The 18079-nt window shown below is 42.0% G+C and overlaps 1 protein-coding gene across 1 annotated transcript in view; it reads left to right on the forward strand.

Annotated features, from left to right (window-relative positions):
- The window catches only part of fgf11a (fibroblast growth factor 11a), a 98469-nt gene that overhangs the window by 46234 nt on the left and 34156 nt on the right, over window positions 1-18079 (forward strand). Inside the window, exon 3 of the mRNA XM_069714167.1 lies at window positions 7381-7491. Coding sequence (XP_069570268.1) covers window positions 7381-7491 — 111 coding nt within the window. The remainder of the gene's footprint in view (window positions 1-7380; window positions 7492-18079) is intronic.

Here is an 18079-nt window from a genome sequence, read left to right on the forward strand (position 1 = left end):
GCCCAATATAGGCAGCTAGCGAACAGTTTGGGGTCTCCTTTGTCGTATCTTTTATTTCATGATGCGCCAAATGTTTTCAATTGGTGACAGGTATTGTTAGAATAAAATGCTTGCTGGTACTGGATGTAAACTTTCGAATTGCCCAATTTTGATGTAGTTTCCTGGGCTGGACTCTTAAATGAGAGGTGACACTTGAGAGGAGAAAGACATCGGGGTGGAGACAAAAATATTTCTACTGTGTGTGTGTGTGTGTGTGTGTGTGTGTGTGTGTGTGTGTGTGTGTGTGTGTGTGTGTGTGTGTGTGTGTGTGTGTGTGTGTGTGTGGTGTGTGTGTGTGTGTGTGTGTGTGATGACAGACAGACCTTGGCAGACCATCTCTGCTTTTTCAGCCAAGCCCATTCCATTGGAGGTGTCCAACACACACACACACACACACACACACACACACACACACACACACACACACACACACACACACACACACACACACACACACACACACACACACACACACACACACACACACACACACACACACACACATTAAGAATTGCAGTGTGTAATAGGGGTAAAAATAACACTAGCTGCTGCCCAGTTGTCATCTAACTTGAGGCATTGGGCAGCCGAGGGGTTTCAGGGTGACTTTAATGGTTGAAATTCTTAATAAGTGAAATTAATTGTACTCTTTATTAAGGTCACTCCATAATTGGTGTTGAATGTCTGTGGGATTATGGGCACAAATCCTCCTCACACATAAACACACACAGCACCACATGCTTTTGTTGCTGTAGGATAGGATTCACAAAATCTATTATCTGTTGACAAATGCTGTGATGTTCCCAGGATACTCTCTAATGTGACAGTGCGATTGCTGTCCACACATGCACGAATTTGTCTTAGTCCCGCGGTCTTAATGCCATTTAAAAGGCTTTTCCACACTGCTAAGAATAAAACTCAAAGGAAAACTTAGATAGCTGAAATTTTTAGAATTTTTTTTTTTATGCAGAAAAAAAGAAAAAAGAATCAGCTTTAATCCCCAAAATGTCAGTATGAGCTTTCAAAAAGCCTCCCTCACTTAAACCTTACATGTGCTTTGACAGACCCAGTGTTTTAACCCTGAGCTCCATGACCCTGGCACTGTTAGAAAGAAAATCCTTAGTGCCCAAAGCTGCACAAGAGCCCGGAAACATGTCAGCGACTGTATGCATTTACTATACAGGGTCAGAGCTGCTGTTTATAGGGGCACCGCAGCTTAACCCTGATGAGAAGAACTACTCAGCTTGTAAAATTAGCTGTTCAATATCTTTTTTGGCTCTGCAGGAAGCTTTGTAAAGAAAATAACCCTGAGGATGTCATCGTTCAGGCTCAATTAAGGTCGAAGACTCCAAATTTATAACAGAAAGTTATAAAGGAAAGATATGGGCAGAAGATGCTATCAAGGTATATTATGGAAAATGTGGGATCTAATGTTATTTGAGCTTGACCAACACTGGACACTGAGGGACTTTTCATTTGTAAGCTGTTTGGTTTGTTTGGGAAGATGAGAAGCTGACAAACTCCGGTGAGGGCGTAGTTTTAAATGATCTTGGCCCGGTCCAAGATGATGTTCATTTCTAGTCTAAAAGTGGACAAACATAATTTTTTGTGATAGTAGCATGAATGGAAGCATCAAAGTGCAGACTGACTGACAGCAGGACCAACCAGTGACCAGTTGAGGTGGCTAAATGCAAAGATGCTGAAGTCAAGCATTTGTTTTGAAGCGCAGTTCTAACAAAAAACGACTGTTTTCATTTTTGATGATCTGTTAACCCTTTTTCTGGTGGTACAGTAAGGAAAAAATGCATTCCTGGACCACCTGGCATTATGTTACAGCGAGTAATGCACCTGCTCGTCCACTAAAGGACCGCATGCCAGTGTTGTGGCTTCGCTTTGTGAGGCATCAAAACCATGTGATTAGGTTTGGGGAAACAAAACAAATGGTTTGGTGTTCACACCAAAATAGCATTGCTTTAAAGAATTCCACTTACCTCTCGAAATCAAACCCTGGGCTCCAAAATAATGACTTCCATCGCACGACATGTTTCTACTTGCTATGCTGTGGCAAGGAAAACGGTGTGGAGGGTTTATTACACACTTGTCCTGCACCAACTTTTTCATCTATGACAAAGTATTTCAATAACTAAAGGTGTGATAGCTGAAAATGTTTGCTGCGGATCCATTGTTCCCAGAGGATGAATCTTTGGCGGATACATCTTTTTTACCATCATTCGGCCAAAGGTTTAACTTGGGCTTGTGGTGTAAAACAGATGGGTTTCATCGATGCTCTGTTGACACCGAGCCCTTGAACACAACATCTCAATAGTGATTCACAGGCTGTCTTGGAGTAAGGTGAACTACAGCAGGGCTCCGACTCACAGGAATATACAACCAACTTCCACTACTCTCTAGTAGAAAAGGTATGAACTAATTTATAAAAACTGCAAATCCATACCTGTGTTTTTTTTTTCTTTTCCATGTTGTATGTAACATTTGTCTCCTTCCGCAATGTCACTCTGGATTTCTGTCTGAGTGTCTGTCTGCATATAAACCCTCGGTTTAACTACCGTCCTGCCTCGGGTATGACTCAAGGCAACTTCCCCTGCTTTTAGTTTAAGAGATGCATGTGTAAGAGATGCTGTGTGTGTGTGTGTGTGTGTGTGTGTGTGTGTGTGTGTGTGTGTGTGTGTGTGTGTGTGTGTGTGTGTGTGTGTGTGTGTGTGTGTGTGTGTGTGTGTGTGTGTGTGTGTGTGTGTGTGTGTGAAGACTGTATCACGGTTCTGCACATGCACCAGTAGTCTTGCTTCGGATCACAGTGTCGTTACCAAACAGGCCTGTGCGGAGGCGGAGTCACGCCAAAGGTCAACATGTGTGTGCGTGTGTTTGTCGCTCGCCTCGGTGCTGTAGCAGATGTGTTAAGCATCACATGGCCTGATGTGTGGCCGGCGGCTTAATTTGGGATTAACACTCAGGATATTACAGATTACCACACTTCACGTTTGACCCTCTGTGTCTAGTCAGCGAGCGACGGACGGATGAGCTTTTTATCTTTCAGTAGTTACAGCGACTCAATCTGCCTGCCGAGGCCAGAGCCGGTGATGAAAAGCCTCCAAACATGTTTCGTCACACTGTCAGTATAAAAGCAAGGATTACACTCTGGAATTCTTTTGACTAATTCACAGACATCACGGTTTATAACCGTAATCAGCTTCAACTCAACTGTTTCCTGAGGTTCACACAGAAAGATGTGTCAGCTTTAAAACAGCCTTTTTAACTTATAAACGTCAATGTCACCTTCTCTGATGAGATAATGAAAGGCTCTGATCTCAGCCATTGGAAAAGATTCTGTCAAATTAATGAGATATCAAGAATGATAACTTCAAACTGTAATGATTGCTGTGAGATAAAGATATAGTACAATACAAAATTATAGTCACAAAGTAAACAAACAGTTTTAGCGAAGTATTGCATTCATTAATATTGAGGATGCACTAACAATGTTAGTAGACTTTGTGATTGGTGACTTTTTAAAGTCAATTCCAAATAATTCTCTTCCAAGTTGGAATAATATGATGTTGACCTGTTTTTCCTGTAACGCAAACATATCACAACCACAACACAAGAATTCACAACTGGGTTGCAACAATGAATCCCGCAATGTTGAACTGTGCAGATTGCATTTTTTTTTCCCAACAAATTTACAAACAAGCATATATCAACAAAGATATGAAGTAAATGCTTGTTTGTGGAAGTCGGACAGCTTTATAACAATTTTAGAGATCTCAAAATGACACTTTAACAAAAGGTTTATCCCTCCAACCTTTTTAAATAAAATGTTTGGATTATGGTACCATATCAATTTAAATACATTCTTTTAACCTTTTGAACTTGGCTTTTCAAACTGGCTTTTCATCATATTTTATTATTGATATTATGTTACTATTCTAATATTATATACTCATGCCACTCCTTGTATTCCCGAGCCAGCAATTAAAAATAATAACAAATAATAATCTAACCCTCCTTGGTTGAAATATGCAGAGTAGGGTCTGTTGTTTTGTGAGCCTTCCAACTTTAGGTAGGTAGTTACTTTATTAATCCCCAAGGGGAAATTTGTTCGCTACAGCAGCATTTATAGATACAGGAAAGCAATAAAATAACAGTAAAAACTATTAAATATAAAAATGCACAGTATATACAGTACAGTAGTATATATATATATATGTTTTATATTTAAACAAACAAGAAACACAGACAACAGTGTTATTGTTGTGTGATGGATTTTGCCAGAGGTGAGTTATTGTACAGTCTTATTGCGGTGGGCAGGAACGATCTCCTGTATCTGTCCTGTGACAGCGGAGCTGGATGAGTCTTTTGGAGAAAGTGCTCCGTTGTCCCTGCAGCAGGTGGTGGAGAGGCTGGTCAGGATTGTCCAATATGGATAATAGTTTGTTCAGCATCCTCCTCTCCACCACCTTTTTCAGGCTGTCCAGATTGCAGCCAATGATGGAGCCGGCCTTCTTCACCAGTTTGTTAAGTCTGTTGGTGTCACCGGCTCCAATGCTGCCCCCACCCCCCCCCCGCCCCCCACAGTAGACTACTAGAAGTACAATGCACTGGCCACAACAGACTGGTAGAACATCTCCAACATCTTGCTACACACATTGAAGGATCGAAGTTTCCTCAAGAAAAAGAGTCGACTTGTCCCCTTCTTGTAGACAGCATTGATGTTGGTCTTTCAGTTCAGTCTGTTGTCGATGGAGACACCCAGGTACTTGTACTCCTCCACCATGTCCACCTCCTCTCCCAGAACTCTCAGCGGTTGTGGAGCCGTCGTCTTCCTCCTGAAGTCGACCACCATCTCTCTGGTCTTGGCCACGTTCAGGAGCAGGTGATTTCTTCCCGCCCACTCCACAAAGTCCTCCACTACTGCCCTGTACTCATCCTCCCGTCCATCCCTTATACATCCTACCACTGCAGAGTCATCAGAGAACTTCTGCAGATGGCAGGACTCTGAGTTGTACTGGAAGTCAGATGTGTACAAGGTGAACAGGAAGGGAGACAGAACAGTTCCCTGTGGAGCTCCAATACCACTGACCACCGTATCAGACAGCACACTGCCCAGACGGACAAACTGTGGTCTGCCTGTCAGGTAGTCAGTGATCCAGGAGACGGTGGACGTGTCCACCCCCACCACCCGCAGCTTCTCACTCAGCAGCAGTGGTTGGATGGTGTTAAATGCACTGGAGAAATCAAAGAAAGTGATTCTCACAGAGTCCCCGGTTCCGTCCAGGTGTGACTGAGCTCGTTGCAGCAGGTAGATGAGGGCGTCGTCCACTCCCACATGAGGCTGGTACGCAAATTGCAGAGGGTCCAGTGAAGATTTTATGGATACGATGAATACTAAACTGTTGGAGTACCCTTTTACTTCCAACTGTGGTTATAGAAATGATAACTAGTGATAGAAATATAGAAAAGAAACCGACTGAAATGTAAATAACGCTGAAAATATCTGAAAAAAAAATGTCCCTTCTCCTGGTGTGCCTGCGTTACTGTACCAAGTTGTCATCATACCAGTCAAACTCAGTAATGGACCAACACTATCAACTGAAGCAGTCCACACACACACACACACACACACACACACACACACACACACACACACACACACACACACACACACACACACACACACACACACACACACACACACACACACACACACACACACACACACACACATCCCTGCTGTCAACCGAGGGCCAACTGCCAGCTGCCCCCATACTTCTCTGTCCTCATCCATATTTGATGCGTCTCATTAAAAGTTGATTGTGGAAACACTTCAGCATTCTGACATTCCTTCTGATCCACTATTTCATCTCTCTCAGCACTTTGGTGTGAAGACATTTTTAACACAACTTAAGCTCAAGTCTGTACACAACACTTTTGAAATTGAATTGCTCAACTTGAATAACTGAATTTAAAAAAAAAATTTGAATCACATAATTAGAATTTGTAATATTTAACTTGAAAAACTGTATTGAGAAACTGAATATGATAAGCATAATTTAAAAGATTATGAAATTGAATTCTAAAATCATATTTGATCCCTTGGAAAATTCACCTTTCTGTCTGCAATACATGAAATTAAATTTTAGTTTGGGTCTTTGACAAAGAGCAATCGAGTGCAGTGTGTTTGGCTTCAGGAGAGACACTTTGAAGCTTGTTCTTAGTTTAGGCAATGCAAGTCTGTTTTTAACAGGTGTGGCACAGGTAGACCATAGATCTATTCCTATCACTCCTGCCAGGCCAAACTGGACTTATCTGGCCGGAGGGCCACAGTTTGAACAGCCCTGTCATAGATCTTTAAATTACACACTAATATCTACTATCTAACTTAAAGGTACAGCAGTTAACACACATGCCTGCTAATAACAAGAAACTACTAGTGTGAACCTATACGACCAATACACCTAGCAGCCTTTATCTAAGGATCTAGTATCTCTATAAGACTGTAGCAGCTGAAAGACAGTTTCAGTAACTCCCTCCAGCTCACAGATGCAGCAATAATGGTCAGTCTAATTAACTCAACTCAAATTTTGAAAGATGTGAAAAAAAAAAAAAAAAAATTCTATCACGAGGTTCTCCTTGAAAATTCCCCAAACGGCTGACCTCTTTTTATGGCTTTAGTTCTTACATGGCTTTACACATGTTTGAGATGCTGAGTGATGTGAGCACACACACACACACACACACACACACACACACACACACACACACACACACACACACACACACACACACACACACACACACACACACACACACACACACACACACACACACACACACACACACACACACACACACACACACACACACACGTAGTTGTAAACACACACAAAATAAAAAGAACAGCTTGAACCTGTCTGTGAAAGATGTTTCTTTTTAGCAGACACAGAGGTCCCATCAATCCCGCTGAAGGCCACAGTCACACACACACACACACACACACACACACACACACACACACACACACACACACACACACACACACACACACACACACACACACACACACACACACACACACACACACACACACTGTTTGACTATTTTACAGGGTAAATATTAAGACCTGCCTTTTGTTTAGTCAAAGCGCACACTCATAGGTAGGCGTGTGCATTGATATATTTCACCTGACGTGTGTGTGTGTGTGTGTGTGTGTGTGTGTGTGTGTGTGTGTGTGTGTGTGTGTGTGTGTGTGTGTGTGTGTGTGTGTGTGTGTGTGTGTGTGTGTGTGCTGGACGTTAACGTGTGTTTAACACTGTGTTTGCTCTGCAGAGCCCCAGCTGAAGGGCATCGTCACGCGGCTCTACTGCAGACACGGCTTCTACCTCCAGATGCTGCCGGATGGCACCATGGAAGGCACAAAGGACGAAAGCAGCTCCTTCTGTAAGTGACAGAACACAAACTCACAGATATCATTGCTGTCGAAAGTGTCTATTTCACGACTCAGTCAGTACGTGTCAGTATGTGCACCGTTTCTCCTGCTTCCATGCCATAGGACTTTTAAAAGGAGACTTCTTGGTGGGACAGGCATGAAAACACTGCTATATGTTCAGATTTGATTTACATTAGGAACAATCAGGCTGAACATGTATAAACATTTAGGTGAAAGACAGTTGAATCAAATTTGCTGTAGTTGCATATTATATCACAGGAGAATCCTGGTGCAGATTAGCTTCCTGAAAGTCCTGTTTTTAATTGTTTTGCTTACAATCATTCTTTAAGTTACAAGCCTCGTGCATTCATGAATAACACTGCACTGTAGCTGGCTGCATGTGTGTGTGTGTGTGTGTGTGTGTGTGTGTGTGTGTGTGTGTGTGTGTGTGTGTGTGTGTGTGTGTGTGTGTGTGTGTGTCAGGCACTTGGTGAGTAGGACATTATGACAAAAAAATTTACGGGATTCTCAGAAAACAACATCACTTCAAAGGTGATTGAAATCTGAACCACAGCCACTGACACCGTTGCACTATTTTGTTGTGACAGTTAAAAGTAACAAAGCGCACCTGTGACGCACACAGATGAGCTCGTACGGTTAAATTGTGACTCATATCTGAGGTTGTCCAAGCACTGTTCCTACGGTGACCAACATACAGTAGTTAGTAATGTACATTCCCACCGAGCTGAAAGCTGTGTCTACTTTTTTTATTCAGTCAATACTTTGCACCTATGGTTGTGTTAAATCTGCTGAAGATCTGATTCAAGACTTAACTCTGCCCATTAGTACAAAAACCTGCTGTGTCTTCAGCTGCTGAGTCTACAGATGTACACACACACACACACGCACGCACGCACGCACGCACGCACACACATCACCACCACAACCATGTAAACACACATCTCAGTCTGTGAGGGGTCATCACCTCGGTGATTACTGACCAAAACATCATATCCCATGATCCCCCAGAGTCCCTGGACTCCCTCCAGCCCGCCCAATGAGATCAATATTATATTATAGGATAACCCTGATGTGGCAACACAGCAGTTTTTTTTTTTTTTTTTTTGTCAGAACACCAGTGTGGATGGAAAACATGAAGTTAGCACAATTTTGGATTTATAATCTACAGGGAGACGGAAAAAAAAAAAAAAAAATCACATTTTGACTCTCAGTTGTGGCTCCCTGTGTAAACTTTGTATTTCAGCATTTTATTAAGATATCCGAATACGTGGCAGCTCGATGGAATAACCTGGATCTAACCTTGAGGTGTTTATTGTGAGGTTTTCCCTTGGCCTTAGAACAGCAATATGTAACTTAAACACGGGCAGGATTAGGTCTGCTGGTCGCAAATTTATAGCAGCAAATGGTCCATTTAGATTTGGATGAGTAAAACAGTTTAAGACAATCTCTCCTTTCACTCAAAAGGAAAAACAAAAATGCCAGGAGAGAGAGCTGGTGTGGCACGAGGGTTATGAATGGCCCAGCCCCAGCTGTTTCTCCAGAAAGCTCCACAGTGACTGATCAGACCTGCTTATATAAGGCACACCTACGCCGAGGCAAACATCGCCGCGCGCTTAACTTTAAACGTTCTCATGTCCAATCTGAATTATTCATCGCATGTAACTGCAGGGCACATGCGAAGGCGAACGGGGCTCATTTCCAGACGGATGTAAAGACTGCTGTTGCGTAACAGCTGCTCCCGGTGCGTCGGGGCATTAAACATCAGTCAGCGAAGGTCACCCCGCAAAGTGTTTGCGTGGGTCTGTGGGTTTCCTTTTATAACAACTGTGATTCCATCAATCCCAGGTTCCGGTTTAAAGCTGTCCTTTAGCACTTAGCATTCTCAGGCTACAGTGTGCCGGGAGGGTTGACAGGTAAGTCCCCGAAAACTCATAAATTGTGCACTTTCTGTGCGAGCCTGATTATTTATTCATTCAGACAGGAATTGTTGAGTGATTGACATCGTTAGAAGTGATTATGGGTCAGAAGCACAGTCGTCTACACAGAATATCAAAAAGGGCAGAAAGTGTCGTGTGGGCATATACTGTGACTCACCGTGTTATATGTTCATGAGAGTGTGTGTGCTGTACAAGCAGATGTATCTCCAGTGGTCTCCCTGGCTGCACAGACTTTTACCTTCCAATACAAACTGACCTGCAGCCAGACAGCTTTCAGTTTCACTCCATTTCAATCGCAGCTTCAATTCCCCGCTACATTTCTTATTTATTTCTTATTTTTTAAGCCACGGAGGGTCATATATTATATAAACTGTTTCTACCAAGTGGTTCAAGATATTGTCAACAACTTCACTGACCACCTTCAACTGCATGGGGACATTTGGCTCTTTTTAACCCTCCTCTTTCTCCCCTTTCTCTTCAATCTACCCATTACTCCTGGCTCCTTTGGCGTGCGGTAATTTGATTTATGAATGTGCACCGTATCAGCAGTATATCAGCTCAAACAAAGGTCTTAAAACAAGATTTTGACACTTGCCTGTCTCCTTAACACCGTTTCTCCAGGTCCCTCAGGAAAGACCCTTATGTCAGTTAATATTATGCTTAGGTGGTGCTTTTATGGTGTTTCTAAAAGTTACCATTAATCAAATTATCACAGGGAAACTTTCTGGGCCCCCTGGAGGTCTGAGGCCTTAGGGTAGTCATTAACGCTCATCTATGTTTTCATGTTCTCCCTGATATGTGATCCTAATGAGGATAATTCAGACCTATTAAAACTTCATGGCTCTTATTCTCATCGTTTTAGACATCGTTTCACCTAGTTATGGCAACATTGTACTCTCAAAGCTAATTCCTGAAGATGAAAGCTGATGTGTGTGTGTGTGTGTGTGTGTGTGTGTGTGTGTGTGTGTGTGTGTGTGTGTGTGTGTGTGTGTGTGTGTGTGTGTGTGTGTGTGTGTGGACTGCTTCAGCTGATAGTGTTGATCCATTACTGAGTTTGACTGGTATGATGACTTGGTACAGTAATGCAGGCACACCAGGAGAAGGGACATTCGTAGAAGGACATACTAACAACAGATTGCCAGACAGTTATGGACCATCGTCTTTATACTACTCCAGTCTCTGAAAAACGATCCATGTTCTAGAGAGACGTTTCAAATAGAAAAATAGAAAGTGAGACACTGTCTTTTTGTTTAAGTTTCGATCAAAGTGCCTTTTAAGTCGATGTAAGCAGCTCTCCTGCTTGGTGACGGCTGGACTGAGTTCCTTCATTTCCCAAGCTCAGTGATGTTTTGTGCTGATTAGCTCCTATTATCACAAGAAGGTAGCTGTTGTACGCAGACATTTCAATCCGATGTAATGAGGATGACTTTTGAATATGATGATTTGGTCCAACAGTGTATTTTATTACTTAAAACTGGGAGATAACAACAAACACATCCACTACATCCATTTTAGAATGTTCACCTCCTCCTCCTTTGCCCACAGAAATGTTTCTGTCCATTTAGTATAATGTCACAACTTTCTGTCCCGTTTCTGACAGGGCTTTCACACCAAACACAAATTATTGTAATTATTTATTTTCAGAAGGACCACTAGAACCACTGATCTGGAGGAGGGAATTTAGCTAACAACACTAAAATGACTTGTGGAAAAAATATATTTGCCTTTACTTAATGAAAGAAGTTGGGGCTTTTTGAATGGGAGTCGATGGAGCCCTTGCACTTTGAGGCACTTGTGCGTTGGTTTCACTTTTCAGACCTGAAGACCACTTCCATTTTTATATGCCGTCTAGGTTATTAACCAGTTTTGCCGCAGAAGTTAAGCTAAATGGAACTTTTACCTTCTCACTGAACATCTAATTTATTTTTATCAGAGTGATTGAACATTTTAAAGCTAATATCTGCCAAAAGGAGATTTTTTTATATATTTTTTTTAAATCTTTGGGCTTCAGAAATGGATTAAGGGACAGTTTACATACAAATCCACTCAGTTAAATTTTCTAATTCTGATTTGTTCTACATGTGAGACAAGATAAAAATGTGATCCATGAAACCTATATGTAATTGGGGTCACCTTCCACTTTCCCTTCATCTCCAGCTTCCGCCCAGTACAGTAATTATGCAGCCCACTGCTGTGAACGCCAAGAACACCGAGGAAAAAAAAGGGCCAAATCAGCAGCAAATGGGATAAATAATTAAGAGAGTGACAGTGCGGCTCACATCTGAGGTCCTCGCCTCACAGCCAGCTCTGGTACTGATCGACTGATCTGCACAATAAAAAGAGTTCCACCTGTGACCTGCTACGATGACACTGAACTAGCGACCTCCGAGGGGCAGGAAGGGAGCGTGGCCCCTCAGGGACGCCGGCTCTCTCTTGCCCCCTCTCTTGCAGGGATACGTGGCTTTACAGCAGCTGCCTTAACCTCAACCAAACTGTGTCAGGAAGGCAGGGCTTTAAAGGGAAAGCCAGGTAGAAGGAAAAAAAGTTGGAAGGAGGTACAGAAGCCCTGAGGGGATGTAATGGAACAAAAAGTGACAAGAGGAGCTTCTGTATGGCCTTGGAATAGTTTTATCACTTCTTTTTTACTAAGTTCCCTCCGGGCTTCTTTAACTAGGTGATAGAGGAAGTTGTCACAAAGCTGCAAGTGACTGCATTTTAAACCAAAAGTGAGAAAGAGATGGAAACAAAGAATAAGCGGATCAGAGAGGAGGGGAGATAGAGAAGGAGGCCATGCCAGGGCAAAGTGAGCCAACGATACAAGACAAGAAGTGTTGGCAGGCGAAGAGAGAGGACAAGAGAGATGGGAGGGGGAAAACGTGAGGATGACGAGGAGAGAGGAAGAGAGGGGAGGGAGGGATGGGTAGCAGGAGGAGCAGCTGGCATGCAGCTGATGTCTCTTCAATCACTGTGTCTCCCCCTCTGGCGGGAGGTCAGATGAGCTGCCACCCCCTCCTCCCACCCTGCTCCTCCCCCTCCTCTCTCCTTCCCTGTTCTTGGCTCTTCCAGGCTGTTATGTAATAAAGCTGGAAGAGGAATGAAGGGAGGGAAGAGGAGTATGGAGAGCGGGTTGCGATTTATTATGTATTTACTGGGAAAGAAGATGCTGTTAAAGGACAATTATGGTGTTTTTGCATGCCTTAGCCACTTAATTATGAATCACAGCTATTTTTGCAAGTACTGTGGAGTTTGAAGATTTTAATATAGTTTCCAAACTTCCATATGTTTCTATTGATTTCAGTATAAAGACTAAATGTGACTGGAGCCACTTAAAGATACTCAGTTGAAGTGTGTGCTTTTATTTTCATGATGATGTACCCTACTGTAAGGAAAACCAAACTTTATTTGATAGATGACCAAAGTAAATTTTGCATTTAATGCACGATGGACAATCAGGGGATCACCAGAGTTAACACATGCTTTGGATATCAGCATCACCTCCAGTTGTAAAGACATGGCAAAGTCATCGGCATCCATCCTTTAGAGGCCGTTAATGTCACTATAAAATGTTCTATCTGTCCTGTAGTTTGGACTGAAGTAGTGTATAATATTTAACATAAAGCTGCTAAGTATGTAAACTAATCATAATTATACCTTTTGACCTCTTAAAAAGAAGAAAATGTACAACCAGATCAGTCACATTTTTCAGGTTCTCTACCAGAGACCTGAGACTTTGAGGGTTCTGCGCAGTATCTTGTTCTGCTGTCCCTTAAACTGCTCTGGATGTGGGAGCTACTCTCCCAATTCGGGGGCCACAGCTCCTCATAAGTAGACGGACCTCCAGTACGCCTCCTCATGCTGAGACTCCTCATGCTACACTAGCCCACCTCAGAACATGAGGGAGAGAAATTGAACCAAAGCCACACCGACTCAGATGAACGAGGATTTTGGGAGACCAGGACATGCCGATGAGAAGGAGACCACTGGAACAAGACATACAAGGACAAAGACTGACAGTAGTGACTTAGTGACCCTCTGTGAACACAGTCACGTCCAAGTTCCCATTAAATCTAGTGGGAGAATTACTCCATGTTGAAATAATAATTTGTATTTTTTTTGTGAGTGAGGTTAGGGCTTCTTTCTTATTAACATACAGGGAGAGAAATAAAAAAATAGCCTAAATAATAGTTGATGTATGCAAACAAATTCAAGACAATAATTTAGCTCAGTTCTTTTTCATTACCAAAATGTATTTATCTTTGATTTATTTCTGTTTTTAACTATTTCCGCATTTATTTATTTATACTACTACTAAAAATGTTTGTCCTATAATTAGTGATTTAAACCCATGAAATCCTTAAGTGTTAAATTTCTAATATTTCTTTACATGAAATAATCAAGACAAAATGATCAACAATCAAAGTTAACTGACTTCCAGCAGTGTAAGTTCTCTGGCTGCAGTGATGTACAGGTGGACTCCAGGACTCTGTGATGTTAGGACTTTTGCATGTGGTTACAGGAGCACTGTGTACACATTGTAAAGTCGAGGTGAAACAGGCTTGAAATTTTCCACCACAACAGGGCAGTGAAACACAACTTTTTAGACCAGCGTTGATAACATCCTTGGTTTTATTCATTTATAAAGAGTTAAAAAAAAAATTATAAAATCCAATAATCTGCTTCATCAAGTGTGTGTGTTTCTGTGGTTTGATCATATTTTATTGACACTGCTTTCAAAATATAAGCAACTAACACTGGTTACACTTTGATTCAAGCGTTGCTATGCTCTGATTGGTGCATTGAAATAAGTCACATCTTCTTTTTCTGAGGTTACTTTAAAGCAGTGAAAAGAACAGATGCAACAACAGAAACTCCCAAAGCTTTCTTTCAGATGTTTGAGAGGACAGGTTTCATTTCATAGCATGTGACTGTCTGCCAACATGTCATTATTGAATGTGTCAAATAACAGGGGTTATCAGCACAAACAGCGAGACAGGCGAGAGAACAAGGCTCTCAGGTCTCAAAAAAGCTGAAGGAAGATTAAAAATCATACAAAAGCAGGAAGGGAGAGAATGAATTCATTGAGTTACTGATGAGGGATGGCGGAGTGACTACTGCTGGATTTTAATTCTCTCTGTGGAAGAAGAAAGCAAAAATCCCAGAATGAGACAGAAAGACAGACAGTTTGATGGACAAAGAGAAAAAAAAAGAGGAAAGAGACGACGCAAGATGAAAGCTATTGACTCTCAGTGTGTACATTCGAAAGCCATAACGAGAGACTTGATTCCCTGACTTTTATCCACTGTAATTACCATCTCCTTCTGTTGGAGGGAAATTTAACTTATCTCTCTCTGCTCGGGAGGAAGTCTGCTCTTTTTCTCTGTCTAACTTTCCCCAGTGCTTGATAATGCTCCTTCGCAGAGGGCAAAAGAAAAAAAAAAAGAAGCCTCAAAGACTTGAAAGGCAGACGAGGGTAACTTAGCTCTGTGGGAGAGCTGTGGCATTCGAGGAGCAAAGAAATAAACATCGATGAACATCGAAAGCAAAAAGCTACGTCTGCCAGATAAGGAAAAAGGTAAAAAGACGAGCGGAGCGGCGCTGGCCAGGATGAGAAGAGCATGAAGAATACCAAACGAGGAGAAGTGAGAAGAGAAGAGAGAGTGATGAAGAGACAAGACAGACAGAGGAGGCTGCAGGGTAAAATAGGACAAAGATGAATGGGATGGCAAAGTATTGGTTTCACAGGACGGAGAGAATGACAGCAGGCAACAGGGGAACTGAGAGGGAACAAATAAGGAAGAAAAATGGAGAGACGTACCAAAAAAACAAAGTGAGATAAGAAAAAGGATGTTAATTCATGACAAGGGGGGTGAAAAGACACTGGAGGAAAGAGAGGAGAGCAGACGAAGGGGAAAGACAGATGGAAGAGAAGGGAAGACAGAAATCAGTTATGGAGAGGAAGGCCTGAGGGAAGAGATAGAAGTTAAATAACAGGAGAGTGAAGGCAGATGTCTCGTCATCAGAGTCATCGACCACGAGGGAAATCAGGCGTGACGCTCGGCTACAAGTCATTTAATCTACTATCAAGCCTTTAATGCTCATTTCTTTACAACACAAATGATGACGTGTGAATGGAGAGAGGTTGCCGATGTAAATCAACTGTTTTCTGCATCTTTATTAGTTCAAGTGTCATTTTAATGATCCCGGTGCAGTGGGATGTCTAGTGTCGACTTTATTTTAAGGTCTCACAAGTGTGCTGGATGATTTCTCAGAGAGAAGAAGTACATGTTATTAATATTAAATCATAGACTGTATATGAAAATGGAAGTAGATTCCGGGTTTGAAGTTCGAGGATAATGTGGAAGTGCCTTAAAATTCAATACAACCGAGAACCACTGGCTCCATAAAACTTCAGGCTCCAGTAGACTCCAACTCATGAAATGTCAACTTCTCTCATGCAATACAAAGTTTTTTCCGCAAGTTATTGTGGTGTCATTCGCTAGAATCCCTCTTTTCGATCCGAGAAAATAATTACATAATCAATTAGATAATTAGGTTTTTAAGAGTGGTATGTTTGGGGGCATGCCCGGTTTGATTGACAGGCTTAGGTGCAGTCAGGTTTCCAGTATAGGTGGGCAGTCTTAGTGTTTTCAGGTTCTCAATCAGAATCCCTCACTCGAGCCTCCTGGGCTCCAAAAATGAGCTGCGTTCTGAATCACACAAGTTTTGTTTTTCCTCTCGGTATGTACTGCAGTGACCCTTACAAAGTATGTACTGTTGGTAGTATGCGTATGCGGCGTATGTAGGACATACTTCTTCATCATAAAAATGCACCTTGAATGACCCTCTTAGTCATATCCGTTTAGATATGTAGTGACATTTGAACTAAAAAGAAAAAAGATGCGTTTTGTAATGAGTGGTACACTTAACATTAGACTTCTTTTTAATGCCTCTTTTTCTTCTTCTTCTTCTTCCTTTTGAAAATTGCAACCGGGTGGAGCATTAGTGCCACCAACTCTCTCGGCGGCTCAGTTGATATGGCGTATCTTCGGCTGTGCACAGGTTTGTGGATCAGAACAGCCAGAGTAGCATGCTGACCTGCATAATGTAAAATACAACCGGATGTAGTGGGGCATCCTGGTACTTTTGGCATACTTCATTTCACACACTACATATTGGGACACAGTAACCCTGCGTTCCGAATCGCACACTATTTGTTTTTAGTTTTAGTACGTACTGCAGCTACCTTTAAAAAGTATGTACCGTTGCACATAGTATGTGTACAATTGTGACAGAAATACTTTTATCATAAAAATGCGCCTTGAACTTTGACCTTTTTGTTCAAATACCTCGCAATCCATAGAGTGGCATTTGAAGCAAAAAGATCCAAATTTGGAAGGGTATGCTTCCTTTTAATGCCTATTCTACTTCTTTCTTTTCCTTCTTCTTTTTGTGGGCAGAGCATTAGCGCCAGCAACTCTCGGCGTACTGCATTTCACATGTATTGGGTCACACTATAAGTTTTTCTCTGACATACTTAATAGTATGGTAGTTTGTGTATTAGAACACAAGGATGGTCACTTCTTACTCCAAACAAGATGACGAAGCAAAAATGCCAGACTGGATGCTCAAACACAGCAGTTCACAAACCGATGAGTGACATAGCGACAGGTTGCCATTTGAGGTCATGAGAGCACTTTTAAAATAACGAGAACATCACCTCAATGAGCCCCATCAAAGTGATTTAAAAAAAAAAAAAAATTTTTTTAGCTTATTTAACATGACTGAAAAATATGTTGGAATCAGTTCAGTTTAGATGCCGTAGCAACAATCGGATTCAATCAGCTTCAGTTACACAGGAACCAGAATAGAGAAGAGCCGGTGTCTGTCCAGAAGTTAAACTCCGTGCAACTTCTCACAGATGACTGTAATCCTCTTCTCATTCCAGCAGAGACCAACTGTGCTGCATAATACAGCAGCGCAGTGTGCAGGCCTGCAGATGCCCTCTGCACAGCTTAACTCCGTGCCCTGCCACCGCTTTCCCCACGCTCCGCCGCCCCTCCCTTCCCTCGTCGCGTCTCCACTTTCTCCTTGTTTATTTGTTGTGTAGATAATTTCAAGCCTCAAATTGACTTGTGGGATTGATTTGGCAACACCCTCCCTTTCATTTCCCTCCCTCAAAAGACTTTTGATTAATCTAGCAGTCTCCTCTGTGCTGCTGGGTGAAAAAGTGATTCAAATAAAAGGACGGAGAGAGAGAGGAAGAAGAGAAAAGAAATGGGATGACTCCATTATCCATGCATACAGTTAGATGTGTCATCCATGTGATAAGCAAAGCTCTTTTCGATGGGGGAAAAAAAATCTTTCTTTAGGAAGAAATAAATGCAGAAAGAAGAGAAAGAAGGGAACACAAAACACCGATACAAGTAGAAAGTAATTGGCCGTTTGCTGGGTACTGCCATGCTGCTGCTACACCTGTCAAGATTTCAGTTTACAATGACATCAGGGGCATGTTTACCACTCACAATCTTGAATTACTTTCAAAACAATATGGGTGCTTGAATGTAGAATGTTGAATAGTGAATGTGGTGGAAATGGACATGAACAACAACATTTTCTTGTAATGCTAATGAGTCCTTGTGTC

This window comes from Brachyistius frenatus, unplaced genomic scaffold (genome assembly GCF_029030835.1).
Source record: "Brachyistius frenatus isolate BFR_SWC_R1_liver_20210118 unplaced genomic scaffold, ASM2903083v1 Contig_127, whole genome shotgun sequence".
In the NCBI taxonomy this organism is placed as follows: domain Eukaryota; kingdom Metazoa; phylum Chordata; class Actinopteri; family Embiotocidae; genus Brachyistius; species Brachyistius frenatus.